The 17140-nt window shown below is 51.4% G+C and overlaps 2 protein-coding genes across 2 annotated transcripts; one reads left to right on the forward strand and one right to left on the reverse strand.

Moving 5' to 3' along the window:
- Positions 1-134: 134 nt before the first annotated feature.
- Positions 135-5229, reverse strand: TGME49_305760 (hypothetical protein). Its single transcript, XM_018782459.1, has 8 exons — positions 4272-5229; positions 3692-3782; positions 2857-3224; positions 2255-2442; positions 2046-2108; positions 1704-1747; positions 1009-1072; positions 135-655 (listed from the first exon to the last, which is right to left on the reverse strand). Exons 1-8 carry the CDS (start codon positions 4368-4370, stop codon positions 568-570), a joined length of 1005 nt encoding a protein of 334 aa, XP_018636149.1. The 5' UTR covers positions 4371-5229; the 3' UTR covers positions 135-567.
- Positions 5230-5451: 222 nt separating this feature from the next.
- Positions 5452-11919, forward strand: TGME49_305770 (ABC transporter, ATP-binding domain-containing protein). The gene is made up of 7 exons (XM_018782460.1): positions 5452-7058; positions 7623-7722; positions 8103-8571; positions 8982-9128; positions 9672-9778; positions 10308-10356; positions 10868-11919. Exons 1-6 carry the CDS (start codon positions 6498-6500, stop codon positions 10313-10315), a joined length of 1392 nt encoding a protein of 463 aa, XP_018636150.1. The 5' UTR covers positions 5452-6497; the 3' UTR covers positions 10316-10356; positions 10868-11919.
- Positions 11920-17140: the final 5221 nt, after the last annotated feature.

A 17140-nucleotide genomic window follows, 5' to 3' on the forward strand; every position in this document is an offset into this window, starting at 1 on the left:
GGTGTATTTCGCGTTTACGCAGATCGCTCTGAGGGCATACTGGTGTCGACGTAAACTCATTTATTTAGATGTAGCCAGATATGTATTGTCCAGATTTCGGGGCTGCAGTGAGGCTTCTGCAACAACATGTGGATGCGTCTCGGATTTAAAAGATGACAAGGAAACATATGTTTTGCGTCGTTCACGCACGTTGTACCGTCTTGAGACGCGACAACGGAGAGCAACCGACAAGGAGAAACTCTGTGCCTCCACAGTCCCCCCGCGCTTTTCCCTCCAGCAGGAAAATCTCGTGACGCGCGGCTCTCTGTGCTGTCAAAAACAGCCAGACATCTCCATTCTCACAAGTTATCTCTCCAAATTTAGATGTTCGTTTCAACGAGGAAAAAGGGAACTTCGCTATGCGACTGCAAAAAGAAGCCCTGCCTTAGTTCTCTCTCTTGATCTCTCGTTGTCTCCAAATTCGGTCCTTCCTTCTTTCTCCCTGAAGTGGGTCTATCTTCCCCCTCGTTGTCTATTTCTCAGTTCTTCAGTGGCTGCCGAGATTTCCTTCTCCCAATATAGGCCGAATCAGCTTTCCTCCGCAGGAGCGTCCAAGAGCGCCACGGCCGAAGGCTCTCGGTCCAGCGCCTCCTGTGCCTCCTTCACAGCATCGTGCCTGAGGGGAAAAAGAAAGATACACGGAAAACGAGATAAAACTCCGACTCACATACAAGTGCATGGTGCATATCCGTGTTCCCTCTAACCGGGCATATACGTTCATATATATATATATATATATATATATATATATAGGCCGGTATATGTGCGCTCCGGCCACATGCAAAAAGGATCATATATATATATATATATATATATATATGTATATATGTATACTTGGGAGTGTTTGCATGGTTGTGTATATCTGTGTCGAGCGTCAGCTAAACGCTGCTGTTGAAAGCATGGGTCGTTTCTGGAAAAAGTCACAGAAGGGTCTGTGAGCGCGTATTTTTGTCTCAAGTTTTTTCTTACTGCATGCGCAGCTTCGTCTCGACGTCCTCCTGGAGGCTCGCTGCGCGAATCGTCGCCCGACAGCCTGACATAAAAAACCTCTTCGCTTCTCAGATTCAGCACGGCTCGTTCTCGCAGGAGGGACCTTAGAGAACTCTTTTACACGCTCCTGTCTCTAAAAACGTACGTACATACTTTCCACCCCCCTTGACACCTTGTCTTTTGATATACATATATATATATATATATATATAGATAGATAGATATGTCTATGTTTATGCATGCATGTGTGTACATACGTATGTTGAGTGACATTGATGTCCACTGATTGATGCGCATATGTGTGTTTATACGGAGATTTGCAGGGACAGATAGATCTAGGGAGAGAACGCAGGTTCTGTCCTGCAGAGCGGCTGTTCAGGCTGCATGCGGCAGTGGACGTCGTTGGCGGCTGTCCCAGAGAGGACGCGAGTAGCGACGAAGAAAGCAAGAGAGACGGCGAACGCAGAACGCGGTGGAAGCTACAAAAGAGGCGCGAAAGACGAGAGGAAGCGAGGAAGGCTCACGCAGGGGCAGTACGAAGCAAAGAGGCACAAAAAGGCGAAGAGCGACGAAAGAGAGAGGAAGCCACGGAGAGAAGCCATCGAAGAACGAGCGAGGCAACGGACCGAGAAGAAAGGAAAACTGAAGAAGGGCAGGAAAGGAGAAACGCGCACCTGCGAATGGGCAGGCCACCGAGCCTGGTGCGTTGGAGCGTCGCCTGAGGAAGGAGAAAGCCGATACGGAAATCCGCGAAATCTCAAAGAAAACTGCTGAGAAACGAATCGAACCTCAAACTGTGAAGACGAAAGACCCGAGCTGTCGAGACACCGAACGCTCTCGAAGCGATCTCTGCTGCAGACACCGTTATTGCCCTTTCGGAAAGCAGCGATCTCATCACATCCGAGAAACGAAGAACAAAGTGCAGTGCGGTTTCTGCGTTGCTCGAGTCCCACACGGGAGAAAGCTGCAAAGAACACGAAAGCGGAGATGACGCGAAGCGCCTGGGGTGTACGTACAGCGCAGCGAGGATCGCCTCCTTCTCGAAGACGTGGACGCAGGCTTGGCCGTCGGGCGCGAACCTGAGAGCAGAGACGACGCAGAGGAACGCGGAGACAAGCAGTGCAGTTCACCTCTTTGCTTCTTCTGCAACGGCAGCGACACTCAAGAAGTCAAGAAAGGCGACGCTCGCCGATCGACCAGTGCTGCGTTTCGCTTGCAGACTCACCGAGTCGAGACAGGCTCGGTGAATTTCTCCTGAGTTATCGGGCACCTGAAAAAAACGAGGGGGACCTTGAGAAACCGCTTTCGCTCTGCATCTGCCCTTGCGTCCTCTTCGCTCTCCTCGCCGTCGCTCTCTCGCAGCTCGACGTCGTCAACCGCAGAGCAGTCAGCAGGCCGGTCCCCGCAGATGCGCTGCATGCACGCGGGCCGGTCAAGGGAAAATGAAGAAACAAGTCAGGAAAAAAACGGAAGAAAATCAAGAAAGAGCCTCAGAAAGACACCAAGCGAAACGGACGTCTTCTCTCCTCACAAACAGGTGCGTCACACCAGAGTGGGCCGCAGTACATGCAAATTTTCAAATACGCGTATACGTCCATCTCACGATTGTGATCCTCTGTCGGCAGATCTGTGAACAACTCTACGTGGACTGCACACCCACAAACTTCTGCGCAGACTTACAGATGCCCATGTGAGCATGCGCAGTGTACATACCGCGAAAAAGGAATGACTCTCTGGGGGTACAGCTGAGTCGAAAGGTGACGGGAGCAGGAGACACAGCGCGGACGACTCTGCCCTGACGTATGTGAAGTTCTCTCTGAGAAGTACCTGGATCATGTTGAAGCAAGGGTCGTTTTCGAGCTTCGCTGCGGGCAACGGTCTGTTCAGCAGGAAGCGGCGTTCAGTTTCTGTTTCCGGAGCCTGTGTCTTTCTGCCGCGAGCTCTCTTCAACCTTCGTTGGACTCGCGCGACGACGCCGGCGTCAGGCTCTTCGTCATCGGCCTCTCCTGCCTCTGTCTGTTTTTCGAGGAAAGGCGCGAAAATCTCCCGTTCCGCTCGCCACAGCTCCTCCGCTGTATGGACAGCCGACGCGATGGCCGCCGCCTCACGTTCTCGCAGCCGCTTTCGTTCTCCCCGTCGCTCTTCTTGCTGTCGCGTGGACGCGTCCGCGCTGAGGGCCGGCAAGGCGCGCGTCGCTGCAGTGATGTGTACGTACACCCGAAAACGCAGGCGCAGGCTGGCGAAGCGCGACCAGTGAAGACGCAGTGGAAGACCGCACCGGAGGAGCCGAGAGTCGCCGACGCAAGAGGAGACGCGAGCACAGAGAGAGGGGAACCTCCGGAGCAATGGAAACAGAGACGACACACAGGGCGCGCGGCTGAGACGCGCCAGAGGGAGGCGCGGCGGACTGCTCGGTGTACGTCCACCCCAGCCTCGGCGCGTGGATACGGAGAAGGGCAAGAAGACGAGAGAGGCGGCAGACAGAGGCCGCCGAGGCCGCAGAGAGAAGTGGGTGAATAGGAGAAGCGAGGAAGACAACAGATGAGTGCAGATGCCAGAGAATCAGCACAGACCGCGAAATCCGACGACGAAGCAGGCAAGCAGAGGTGAAGGGACTTCTTTTGTGTGTTTGGCAAAGGCGAACTGCATGCGCCGGACTCACCATAGACAGCCATGCGCCGCAGAGTCCTTTGCAGGAAGTCTCGCGCTCGGTTCAACTCGGTCTGAAGCTGCGGACCCAGTTCCTCGACTTCCTGCATGCGCAAGGCAAAATTCGAGGAAGATGAGGAAAAAGCAAGAAGTGAGAATCGAAGGACAGGCGCGACGCGCGAGAAAGGCGCGAGTCGATTACGAGAAACCGAGTCTGCCTGGAGAGAGGGGGAGGCAAGGAGACATGCAGGGCCTTGGGGACTCGCAGAAAAACGAGTACTTGAAACAGAGTGGCGAATGTGGAGGACGTTTGAATCCTATAAAAGCCGTTGAACATTTTAAGGATAAAATCATGGCCAGCAAGCATCCATATCCTCTCTCTCCAGCCTCACTCTTCGTTGTCTCGTCGCCTCTTTGTGTTTCTCCCTTGTTTCAAGAAGACAGAGAAGACAACAGTGTGGGAGACGAGAGGACGCGAAGGATTTCTTTCGCGGTCTTTGCGAACGCGCGCCTGGACGAGAGTCGGTGGTTTACGCGCGTTTTTCTCTGGAAACTTGCCTTTCCCAGCAACCATTTCCTCTGACGGCACTCACCGCGAGAGTTTCTCTAGAGCACCCTCCTTCATCTTCTGCGGCATGCACCACCGCAGCGGCCAGCTCCTCGGAGGTCTCCTCGTTCTCGGCAGTCGTCATTTCGCGTAAGGGGGCTCAGAGAGAAGAAGAGAGACGAGGAGGAGAGAAAGAGAAGAGGAGGAAACGTAGAGAGATAGATGGGAGACAGGAGGGAGAAATAGAGAAGCAGCGAGGAAGACTAAGAGGAAAACAAGACTCCGGAAGAGAAGGGAAGGAACAGAGCGAGACGAGAAACAACAGAGAGATGAAGAGAAAGAAGAAGAGGAGGGAGGCACACAGACACAAACGCGAGGCGACAGAGATTAACCGAGATGCCGCGACGAGAAGCAGACGGCAGGGGGCGCCTTAGGAAGAAGAAAAAGAAGAAAAGACGCGTGGACTGGAGCTGAATAGAAGTGAAGAAAGAGAAGAAAGGAAAACGCAGGCCGAGAGCGAGAGAAGAGACAGCGAGAAGGAAAGCGTTGAGAGTGTGTCTGGGCGCGCGAATTCTGGGGAGTGAAACGACCAAGGGAGGAGTGGAGGAAAATTCGCTTCCACGAAGAACAGTTTCAAGACGGAGAGAACCTGAGGAAGGATGCAATCAGAAGCGCATGGCAGGTTCAATTGACGACGGAAAAATGCTCTTTTTACAGATCGTTTGCAGAGCAGTTGACAAGACACAAGAGAGAGTTTGGAGACGAGAGAAAGAACGCGGCTTGTCTCCTGTCTCCGGCGCCTCTTCTCAGCTTTTCTCTCCCCTCGTCCTTGGCTATTGGAGAAGTCTGCCTAGAAGAAAACTGACGAGAAACTCGCTCTCGAAAGGCGAAACCTTCGAGAGCTCCTCAAACTCCGAAACCAGGACGGCCGCCAGCAAGCGCAGCGAGTGTCTGTACACTCGGGAAGAGCGCTGTCCCTGCAGACATTCGAAGGTTCAGAAGGCGTTCCAACAAGCACAAAAGTGAGGACGAAAGGCGGTTGCGCAGGCTGACGCAAGAAGACGGGTGTTCCTCTTCCTTCCGAAACTCGGCGTTCCGTTCCTGCGCTTTCTTTAGAGTCACGGTTCCGTCCTCGACTGCATGCAAGCGCATGCGTCGACTGAGTCGCCGTCCAGGTGTGCACAGGTGGGTTCGTCTGTCAGGGGCAACAAAACTATTTCAAAACGCTTTTTCTCACTCACTCTCCGGAAGCGCCTGTGTCGTCGTTGCTTCGTCCGTGGACTCGCCTCTCTCTTTCTTCAGAAAGCGACGAGGAGTGAACTCTTCCCTCCTGCTGTCCGAGCCGCCGCGACTCAAACGGGAGGCGCGGGGAGACTACTCTTCGATCTTTTGACAAGCCTCGACGCTGAGCTGTGCTGCTTTCGCTTTAAACAAGCGTTTCTGCCCGAGAAGGCGAGGTCCAGCCGGCGGCAGTCTTCCCCTTGTCGCTGCTTTTCCGTTGCGTTCTGTGCGCCGTGGAATATGTCTGCGAGTTCGACGGCTGCGCGGTCGCGACGTTTCGAGAGAGAAACGCGAGAAAGGCGCATTCCCTTCGCCTCGTATGCTGACGAACTTTGCCACTTTTCCTCTTTGCTGCGCTTCTGCCGGCCGGAGCCGAGGCCGCCGTGCATGTCAGGGCCCAGGTGTACGTACACTGGCGGCGCTGCAGTGGCGAAACGCTTTCAAAACAGACCAGTTTTTCTCGTGTGAAAGCCTTGGGACACCGATCCTGAGCTTGTTTCGTTGGGCATTCAACTCAGCCTTTCTCTCGCGTGCTGTCGAACGAAAACGCGGCACCTTCAGCAGCCTTTTTCCCCCGCGCTCGCGCGCCTGTCTTCAGTCTCCCGTTCCTCTTTTTCTCGCTTCTCCACGCAGAAGGAACGTTTCTCTCCGAGAATTTCGTCTCTTTCTTCCGCTATTCCAGATTTCGTTCAAAGAGAACGTCTCATGTGCCTGCTTCGCCTTTCTTTTTCCTGTGTCTACTGTGTGTCTCGGTGTGAATCGCTGTTGCCTACGCTCTCTCCCTTGTCTCTCTGTTGCGAGTTTCTTTCTCTAACTCCTTCCCTTTTCTTTTCTACAAGCCCCGATCTGTCCTTCTTCAGCATGCGCTCCTTTGTGCGTCTTTTGTAGTCCTTTCCTCTGCCTCTGCCCTGACCCTCTCCGAGTCTTTCGCTTCTCGGCCTCTGTTCCCTCTCCTGTGCATCTGCCTCTGTATGTCCCCCCTGTTTTAGCAATGTCGCCGTCTCCCTCTCTGCCCGAGAGCTCCAACGCATGCAATGGAGTCTCTGAAGAGCTGGGCGGTCCTCCTCCCTCCTCGGCCGCCTCCTCGGCCTGCCCTCCCCAGTCTGCTTCTCCCTCGCTCTTTCCTGCTTCCTCCGAAAGCCGTGAGGAAGCGCCTGTCGTTCGATGCAGACACCTGCGCTACTCATACCAGGTCCCGTCGCGGCAGCGGCCTCTCAGCACGGAGTGTACAGACAGCTGCCAGTTGCTGCCGCCGAGCGGGGTCTGTCTGAGCACCGAGTTTCTCGACTCCATGGCTCTCGCTGCTTCTTCCGTCGACGCCGAAGGAACGACGTCCGCAGGAGAGAGAGGCGCTCGACAGGGCAGAGGCGAGGAAAACCGAGGAGCGGGAGGACATGGAGAAGAAGGGAGAGAAAGGGAAGAAGCGGGAGGACAGAGAGAGTATCAGCTGTTCGACGTATCGCTGGAAATCCCCAAGGGTGCGAGAGTCGTCGTCATTGGAAGCAACGGAGCAGGGAAGAGCACTCTCCTCAACATCCTGGGGGGCAAAATGGTAGGCAAGATATCCAGAGAAGAACAGGCCGGGAGGGGGAGGCGCAGCAAAGGAGCGAGGACGAGACAAAGCGAGACACAGGAGGAGAAAAGAGAAGCGAGAAGAGAAGCGCACACACCACGGGGAGTAGAAGATAAAGAAGGGAGAGGAAAGACCTGAAGAGTCAAGGAAGGAAGGAAGGAGAAGCGAAGAAGAAGTAACAGAGGACAAGGGAAGGAGAGGGCAGGATGGAAGGAACGACCAGCGAAGAGGAGGAGTCTGGTTGTCCCGGTGTGTGGTGTCGGAGAGCGAGAGGTCAGGGAAGTTCTTGGAAAGCGGAACATGTCTTGTTTTCTCCTATCTTTTGACGCAGTTTCCGCTTCGATTCTTGGTCGCAAAAGAAAGGCGCTTGTCTCTTGATGGCTTCGGTCGACTTTCCTTCTCTATGTTGCGTACGTGAAGAGATCCGAGCGGAGCCAGTAGCTTTTTGGGATTTGGAGAGACTGTCTCTGCGCCGTCGTTTTCGACGCTCCTCACGTTTTCTGTCTCTTCCTTTTCAAATTGTTTCCGTCTTCGTCTTGTCAGCTCATCCCAGAAGGAATGGCTTTCGTGCTCGGTCGCCCTGCGTTCCACGACGTATCCCTCGGCCGCGACGTCGTCTGTCTGAGCGAATGGTGGAAAGGAGGTGAGTGGCGTCTGGACGCCGACAGGGCGCTCCATCTCGCCAGCGTCTCTGCGTAACTATTTCAGGTCATCCACCTCGACGGCTCGGTGCGTCTCTGCCCACCACACCTCAAGTATGCCTCCCCATATACACGCGAAAATCTGCATGCGCGCCTGTGTGTCTCCACACTGGTAAACGATGCAGTCGTACAGGCAGACGTTCACGGGTGTCTGGACCTCTGGCGCTGGCGGAGAAAAAAGCGGAGAAAAAGACAGAGAAAAATGCAGAGAAGAAGGCACAGAAAAAAGAGGAGAAAAAGAGGTCGTGTCTGTGCATCTCCTTGGCCTGGCCTGCCCGAGTGTCTGCGCAGCCTCCCGACTTTATTTTGTTTTTTTTCGCAGACTTCGCTCTGGATGTACCGCTGTACGACCTCGTCGGTCCCGTCGTCGAGGCCCATATTCAGGAGAAGATGGAGAAGAAGCGCGACGCTTCTCTCGCGCCAGACCAGGCAGAGTGTCGTCGCCCTCGCGGCTTCTGGAGTCGTCTCTTCTACGACGAAGGCTTGTTCTCGCCGCTCCCCTGCTGTTCTTCGTCGTCTGCGTCTTCGCCTGCGTCGGCGTCTGCGTCGGCGTCTGCGACTGCAGGAGAGGGTGAACGTGAGAGACTGGGCGAGGAGGAGTGCGTCGTGAGTCGCGTCCGACGGCTGGTGACTCTGCTGGGAGTCGACATGCGCTGGCGAATCGCGCGGATAAGTGACGGCGAGAGACGCAGATGCCAGTTGCTCGCAGCTCTCTGTGAACCGAGGAAAGTGTACATTCTCGACGAGGCTACGAGCGACCTCGACCTCGTCTCCCGAGAGGGCCTTCTCCGGTGAGAAAAAGGGAAGAAACGCGACCTCTCTTCTCTGGATCCTCTTTTCTCTCTCTCTCCAGCTGCTCTCCACTGCCTCGACTGTCTCCCTACTGAGTGTCGTGTTTTCTCTTTGACCTCACTCTCTCCTCACGTCGCTCTCCTCTGAGAGTCCCTTCCGTATTCCTCCTCTCTTCTCCCTCTTCTCCTTCTTCTCCTACCTCTTCTCCTTCTTCTCCTCCTTCTTCTCCTCCTTCTCCTTCTTCTCCTCCTTGTACTTCTCTTTCTTCTCCTGCCTCTTCTCTTTCGTCCCTTCCTTCTTCTCTTTCTTCTTCTCCTTCTTCTCCTGCTTCTCCTCCTTCTTCTCTTCTTCTCTATCTGCGTTTTATCCCTCTTCCCTTCCTGTCTTGCCTGTGTGGACCTGTCTCCAGCCTTCTGCTGCATGAGTCGTCGCGCCGTGGTGCGACTGTGCTCTACTCCACGCATATTTTCGACGGCCTCGATGAGTGGGCGACGCACCTTCTCTACATGCGAAAGGGAAGACTTCATCTCTACCGGCCTCTCTCTGAGCTCCCGGCGTGAGTTCCAAATAGGTGCATGCAGTCGCCTCTAGAAGGTGCCATGCGTCTGACCTGGGGGGCAGAGGCCGACGTGAGACTAGACTTGAACAAAACGACTCATGTTTATTTACGCGTGGTTTCGCATATCCGAATATGCATGCGTAGACCTATGCATATGTACACATGTACGCATTTACGCACATATGCACATATGCATTTATACAAATATACATATATACCTGCATATACGTATACAAGTGTGCATATGCGTATGTAAAGATATATATATATATATATATACATATATGTATATGTGTATATGCGTATGTGTACTCGTAAATGAGTTAATCGGGTTGTACATTGTCAAATGGAAGTATCTGTGGTATCTAAGGAATGTATGTATTTAGATATACATATAAGTGTGTATGTTTATATATATATATATATATACATGTATGGGTGGTGCAATAAATGTGTAAGAGCGAGGTATGAATTCTTTTATCTGTTTGTGTGTAGAGAAGATGCGTAAGGGAATGTTTCGCCTTTTGTTAATTTTTTCAGACTTGAGGAACTGCGGCGATCTGGACACTCTGCGCCGCTCTACGCCCTCGCGCGCCAGTGGCTTTTCGAAGAGTGGCAACACCAGCCTCAGCTTCTTGCTCTCCAGCGTAAGCTCGCGTCTATTCGGACAGTGTCTTTGGAGATTTTGGGGGGATCTCTCTGGCTGTGTATCTCTGCAAATCTCAGTGTAAGTGTATGTTTGTGTGCCTCCGAAAACGTGCATGTCTGCGGTACACGCTCTTCGTACCTTTTTGTCGACCCGCATGTATCCCAGCCATTCACATGCGCGCATGGTTCTCTCTATCTGCATCTGTTTTTTATTTCTCCGTGTCGTTGCTTTCCCTCTGTGTTGGTATCTGGTTGAGCCTATGTTTATGTGTCTCCATCTGCGCGTTTAGCTCTCCTTATCTGCATTCTTCTTGTATTTTTGCTCATTTTTTTCGTACATAGTTCTCTCGTTTGATTCACCTCTGAAGCGGTCCGAGGGAGACACGCATGCGTATTTGCCTCCGCGGTCGGTGTGCGTCTTGTCTGTGAAGTTCGAGAGATTTCTTCGCCAGGCAACGAGACAAAACGTCTTCCTTCTGCGGCGAATCTTCTGAAAAGAAGTGGACATGTTTCTGCGTGTGTCTTCAGGTCTCTGAGCGCCTTCACCTTCGGTGGAATGGTCGCTTCGTCACTCGCTGTCCGTGCAGAAAAAAAGCCGTTGAAACAGTGAAACTACAGACTACTCATTAAACACAAACGAAACCGCATTCACACATCTGTTCATTTACAAGTACACAACATATATATAAATATATAAATATATATGTATAGAAGTATTCATATATATTTACATATATTCTTAAATATTCACACATATGCATATCCATTCTTATAGTTTCATATATATATATATATACATATGTATATGTATATATGTAGATTATGTATATCTATGTATTTTATGTACATATATGCATGTATATATGTATATATATGTATATATATGTATATATGTACCGATGGACACACTATCAAACGTCTGCGCTCTGGATCTATCTGTGGCATGCATGTTTGATGTTTGACTGCGAAGATGTAACGTTTTTCATTTATTGTTTTCTGATTTCGTTTCTCGAACTTCCTGCACTGTGAAGACGTCGCTTTGTCTCTCTCTGCCGCTGTGCGTTTCTGCTCCCTTGTGACTTTCGAAGGGAGGCATGCATGCGTCTCCTCTGCGGCGAAGCCTACAAGGTGAAGGAGAGTCTTTTTTTCTTGGGAGAACGCGACGACGGCGGAAGCAAAGCACAGACGAAACGGATAAACTGTGAAGAAGACGACCAAGTGTTCGCTTTTACTGAAGCGTTTTTTAGGGCCAGTGTCCTGTTTCATCATCCTCTCTCCTGTTGCAATTGCTGACGTACATGTATACACATATGCATACGTAAATATATATATATATATATATATATACGCATGCATATATATATATATATATATGCATATAAATATATATATATATATATACATTTATATACTAGTATGAATGCGTGTACGAAGGTCTAAATACAAGCGTACGGGTGTCTACGCGCTGGTTTTCAGAGGGAATGAACCAAGTATGTATGTACATGTTTGTATGCACACTCTATATATATATATATATGTATATATATATATATGTATATATATATATATATGTATATATATATATATATATGTATATATATATATATATATATGTATATATATATATATATATATATGAATATAGATATGAAGCTCTCCCCATCCGTGGTACATGTATGTGTGTATGTATACATGTATGTAAGTATATATGTATGTGTATGTGTGTATATTTTTTGTATATTTGTGTTCTTATGTATAGAGGCGAAGAGCGCATTTCTTTTCCGTGTTGAAAGTCTTTTCTGTGCCGCATTCGTTGTCGGCAACTGTTGGACTGGATCTTTGTTGAGCCACGGGCAGTGTAGAGAAGGCGAAGAATTATGTCGCTCTCTTCTTTCTCCTGACTCAGCGGCTCATGTGCAGTGGTGCCCCACTAGACGAGGCAGCCCCGAGAAGGGGAGCCAACGCGAAGAGAGCGACGGCCTCCTTTTTCGGCGAAGAACGTCTGTCTCCAGTGCGGCCAGAGACAGAGGGTCTCCCCGGAAAAGCAGCGAAGCGCCGACGGCTCTCGGGAAGCCACGCAGCGCATGCAGTTTCAATCCGAGGCAACAGGCGCTTGTCGCAGGTTTTTCCGAAAAAAAAAGCCGCGCGTTGCCTCCTTGGGTGTGGACGCGACGCGCACCTGCTTCGCGTCACTTTTCTTCAACATTCGACTTCACAGAAAGTCGAGTTTCTTTGGAAACAAAGCCGCAGCGCAACCGCAGCGGCCCGCGAGAGACAGGGCGAGAAGGACGAAAAAGACCTCAGAGATAACGAAGGAAGAAGCGAGAAAGGCAGAGAGATAAATGGGAAGACGGGAGAAGACACAAAATACGAGAGACGCAGGGTGTTCGCAGACAGAAGCAGCCACAGCGAGAACAACCGAGAAAGACGAACAGAGCGAGCAATGCCGAGACAGACACAGCGACGACTTTCATGACGAAAATACACGAAACACAACGGTGGACCTGCGTGGAGAACGAAAAAACTCATCATTCATACGTAAAAATATGCCTGCTCATACACATACATATACTGATATATATACATATACATATATTGATATATATATATATATGTGTCTTTATGAATGTAGATTCACCTTCACCTGTATATAGAGATACCAGTGTTCACGTCTCTCGCATGCGTTGCATCCTTATCGCGTTCCAGCGAAACAAAGGCAAGGACGTTGCCGGCACCTCAGAGACGAGGTGGGCATGACTAAAGCCTGAGGAGGCCTCGCAAAAGCGATAGTGGCTTCTGCACAGTTTTCTGACGCTCCCAGAAAGCTCTGAGCCGCCTCCATCTGTGTACGTTGTGTTTGTGTCCATCGCTTCGTCTTTACCGCTATTTGGTTTTTAGCAAGTTTCCAGTCTGAGCAGCAGTCTCTTGACGCGAATGTGGAGAGTTCCTAGATCTATAAAGACGCCCCATGACGGCTCCTGTCTCGAATGGCAGTTTCTTCTGCCTCTCTCCACTCTCACGCGCATCGTCTCTTCACTGTCCTGTCTCCTTTCTCCCTCGCTGTCTCGTTTCTCCCGCGTTCTGTGGTCTTCTGCGTCTTGGAAAAACGCTCCTTTTCCGCGATTCGCCGCCCTCCACTTGTTGACGTCGAATGCCAGTGCCGCGCTCCCAGAAGACCACAAAAGGTCGCCCTCGACGGAGACACAGAGAGCTGTCTTGCGCCGTCTCTCTCTGATCGAGCATCTCGCACTTCCGGCGTCCTCAGTCGCGTTTCGTTTGTTTTTCTCTCCGCCGAAATGAAACGAACTGACTGCGCGGCGAGACGGCGAGGCTTCTCTCTCTCCCGCTTCTCCCGATGTGTCACACGGCACTGCTTCTCGCTCGTCCTCTTCCCTCGCGCCCGTGGCTGGCCTCTCTCCCGTCTCGTCTCTCTCTGCGTTCCCCCGGTTTCGTTTCTTTTCTTCCCCTTTTTTTCTCGCTCCTTCTCGGAGGGGGGGCACCAGAAAAGCTTGGCCGATTTGGAAGAGGTACTCTCCACTATGTGGGTGGGAATCGAAGTGTTCGGGTGTACATACGCCGCGAAGCCTGGCCGTGGGGGAGAGCCCTTCAGCGAGAGGCTGGCCCCAGAGCGCGTTCCACCAGGCGAGTGTCGCGTCTTTGTCGGCGAAGACCGAGTTCAGTTCTTGGCAAGCAGGTGCGAACGCGGAGAAAGGCGACAGTGAACTCCAGGAAGTGCAGAGCGGTTCCTTCCTTCGGTCGCGCAAAACAGCGGACGGCATCTCGCCGAAGAAGAAGACACACCGCCACGCTCGCTCGGTGTATCTCCACCTCAGGGTGTCTATACACCCCTCAACCTGGAGGCAGAGAAGGCGAGAAAGGCGGCAGAGGCGACGCTCGGCAACGCCGAAGAAGACGCGCGAAGCGAGTGTTTTGTTCGCATCTGTTTCGCCTCCGCTCACAGCAGTGGACGCGAGGGCAGGGGATCTGAGCGCAGCTAAAAACTGCGGAACTGCAGAGAATGATGTTTTCTGAAGCGCGCCAAGTGAGGCCAGCCGAGTCAGGAGAAGCAAGATGCACCTTCGCAAGTCGACGCCTCCAGAGAGACGCAAAACGCCGTCCGGCGAGAGAGACAGAGACAGCAAGGGAGGGGGAAACAGAGGCGAGAAAGACAGCGAAGAAGTCACTGCAAGAAAGGAGGGGAGAAACTCCGCCGCGAGCGAGACGCCGCCACTCGCCGGGTGAAAGTCCACCCCAACGGAGGGGGCGATCCAGGCTCCCAGCGCGAGGGCACTGCGTTTCAACTTTGCAGGAATTTCCAGAGGCAGCAAGGCAGTTAGCCGTCGCAGCGTGGTGCCGCTCTCGGAGAAAACATCCCCCGCGTTTTTCTGCCCATTCCACGCGGTGGTGTCTATCCACCTGAAGAGCCAGTGAGGAATCGCGCTGCGGACGCCTCGCGCGCTTCCGTGTTGAGTGTCTCGGGCAAACAAGTGAGCCTCTTCTGCTTCACATTTCTTCGACGGTTCGCAATTCGGTTTCCTCTCCTGAACGACATCCTTGGCTTTCCTCCCAGGCAAAGAGACCTGAACTCCGTCCTTCCACTCTCTCCCGTCTTCCTCTCCCGCGGCGCTCTGCCCCGTCTCCGCCGTCTCGCTGCTTCTTCGCTCTCGACTCCACGCCGCTGTATCGTCTGCGCTTCGCTGCTTCCGCTGTTCATCTCCTCCAGAGAATGCAGAGAGGGCGCTGCTGGTCTGCGCGCAGAAGCGCCGGCGGGGAGGTTCGCTGTCTCCTTCCTCGGCGGAAAAGGAGAGAGCTGGCTGGGTGCTCTCGACGAAGGAGGCGCGTGGAGAAAAGAAGCGTCTGCGAATCTGGAAAAGCACAGAGGAGACCGGAAGATGCAGCGCCGCGCGCGGCAGAAACAGTCGAACGAGGGGAAGAGCCGCCGCGAGCGGACGGCGAGTTTTGGAGGGCAGGCGACGAGAAAAATGATCCGAGAAAGAGAAAGAGGAAGAAGAAAGACGTGGAGACGCAAAAGGTAGAGAAGAAGAGGAGAGCGGAGTTACCTTTGTAGAAACATGAGGGCGAGGCAGAGAAGCGAGACGCTCGAGAGGAATTGATTTTTTCAACAAGACGCCAGCAGCGTGTAGATCTTCTCCCACGGACAGAAGCAGAAGAAGCGGGAGAAGAAGCATGTTGGCGCCAGAGGGCGAGGATTCCTTTTCTGCATGTGTTCTGAAGAATAAAACTGGAGAGAATTGCAGGATCTCTCGCTCTAGAGAGCTAACGAAGCTTCCATCTCCCAGAAGCTGTTTGAAAAAGAAGAAAAGGCAAGTGGACAGTTTCCAGAACACGGAGGCGATTCTGAGGGCGCAGAAGGAGATAGATAAAGGAAGTTGGAAAGGGAGGGAGAGCGACGAACAAGCAGGAGCGAGAAAAGTGAAAGAGAAGGAATTGGGGGAGAACAGCAAAGCTAGCAATTGATTCGGTGAGGACGAGAGAAGCGGAGAATTCCGGTGTCTCGTGGAACAAGCACGCAGCTGTCTCTGTCGGTGTCACCTTCCCTTGTTTTCTATTTTTCCAGGGTATTTTTTCTTGGGATGTTTCGTGTGACACAGGGAAGACAAGAGAATTTCTTATGATGTCTTTTCGCGAAAAATGGGGAGACAGCTCAACCGGCAGGAGACACCGCCCGCACCTTGGCAGAGTTCTCCGAGTGTGTGTCTCTTCGCGGACGGCGCGCAGTTTCCCAGTGTCTTCATTTTATTATGCCTTTTAGACTATCCTCTTCGCCAGTTAATGGGGCCGGTTGTAATTTCTCTAAGTTTTTCCGTTTTTCCCCCTTGTAACGAAACAAAACAGCGGATGTGTCTCCGAGTCGGAAAAGGGAACTAGCCTGTGTGGAGGAGAGTGCACGGAAGGAAAGAGAGGAGAAAGAAAGGTGAACTTCCGATTCATTTTCTCTTTCAACGGAGCGCATGCAAGGAAGGAACGAGCTCAGTGGGGCGCCAGTAAAACGGCAGGCAGTACAAATTCTTGTGGGGGAAAGAAGAGACAGGAAGAAGCGAGTATTAGAAGATGGCTTGCCGAGAGCGTGGAGAGACAGGAGCGACACAAGTGTTGCGGCCTCTCCAGTCTATGAGAAAAGGCAATTACGCGAAAGAAAGAAACTTCTTAAAACTGCATGTTTGCTGCAGGAAACGCTACAGAAAACCGTCACAGCAGGACGGGTGAGCCTATGTACTCACGTTAAAACGCCCACAGCTACACCTACAAATCGAGAAAGTAGAGACAAGCATAGATAGGGAGATCAGTGTCTAGATGCCAAAAGGTAGCTGTATAGAGAGGTAAAGAGAGATAGATTGATCAATAAATAGGTAGGTATGATTGGGGAGATATGTGGAAGATAGAGAGCTGGTGATCGGCAGAAGATAGGCAGGGAGCAACAGATAGAAGCGGACCGATATGAACATAGCTCGATAAAAGCAGATAAAGACGGATACAGATAAAGGAGCATACAGATATATGGAGGTACGTGCAAAGACATAGAGACGGATATATAGACGTATAGATGGTATGACACATAAGAAAGGCCGTTATAGCTCTAGACAGATATGGAGGCTGAAAAAACGTGGTTATAAGTGCAAATGTGATGATATCTGGATTTGGTTGTACATATGAGCAGAGCGTATATTGCTGTTATTGTGTGTCAGTATATGTTTCAGCTGAAAGAGTAGAGATTCAAAGATGTACATCTGCTTACATACCTCTTCAGTGATAAGTGGCATCGTCAGAATCGACGTACATACGCAGTGATTATCCATTTGTTTCTTTTTCTTCAGACGACTCCACTCTTCTATGGTGTCGCCGCGAGCTAACTGGTACTGTATATATATTTACGTATGTAGGTGTACATTTATATGATTATATATATATATATATATATATATTCTACGTACGTTACGATAGTTTTGCGAAGCGACTTCTTCCAAAAAGGTTCTGTTTCAGAAAAGTGTCTCCCCTGCAAAGTGCCGTCTTTACACGAATTCTAGAAAGTTCAAAGCTCTTTCATATCTTCCTCTCTGTTTTATCAGACCCGAAAGTGTGCATATTTTCTCTCTTTTACACTTGCGGTACATTGGAATTCTTGAGTTTTCTCCTTAGTCTTCCCTTCGATTCTGGTCTCTTTTTTTCGCGATGCATCTGCAGGGGTCTGTCTGCATGTATCGTGCTCTACCTTTTTTCTGCTGGCACGCCTCTCCTCTGGTCTGCCTGTGTCTCTTTTCTGTCTCTTCTCTCTTCTTTCTCGTCGCCACTCTTCTCCTCTCCTCTGTGCATTGTGTCCTTCTCGTCCTCTGTCCTTTCTG

This window comes from Toxoplasma gondii, chromosome IX (genome assembly GCF_000006565.2).
Source record: "Toxoplasma gondii ME49 chromosome IX, whole genome shotgun sequence".
Classification (NCBI taxonomy): Eukaryota; Apicomplexa; class Conoidasida; order Eucoccidiorida; family Sarcocystidae; genus Toxoplasma; species Toxoplasma gondii.

Excerpts from the sequence above, each read along its gene's own strand:
- TGME49_305760 (XM_018782459.1), bottom strand. The coding sequence starts at position 4,370 with ATGACGACTGCCGAGAACGAGGAGACCTCCGAGGAGCTGGCCGCTGCG. Across the intron at positions 3,225-3,691 it reads GCGGCGCATGGCTGTCTATG|CGACGCGCGCCTTGCCGGCC; the intron begins GTGAGTCCGGCG and ends ACATCACTGCAG. Across the intron at positions 1,748-2,045 it reads GAGGCGATCCTCGCTGCGCT|GCGACGCTCCAACGCACCAG; the intron begins GTACGTACACCC and ends CTCCTTCCTCAG.
- TGME49_305770 (XM_018782460.1), top strand. The coding sequence starts at position 6,498 with ATGTCGCCGTCTCCCTCTCTGCCCGAGAGCTCCAACGCATGCAATGGA. Across the intron at positions 7,059-7,622 it reads ACATCCTGGGGGGCAAAATG|CTCATCCCAGAAGGAATGGC; the intron begins GTAGGCAAGATA and ends TCGTCTTGTCAG. Across the intron at positions 7,723-8,102 it reads GAGCGAATGGTGGAAAGGAG|ACTTCGCTCTGGATGTACCG; the intron begins GTGAGTGGCGTC and ends TTTTTTTCGCAG.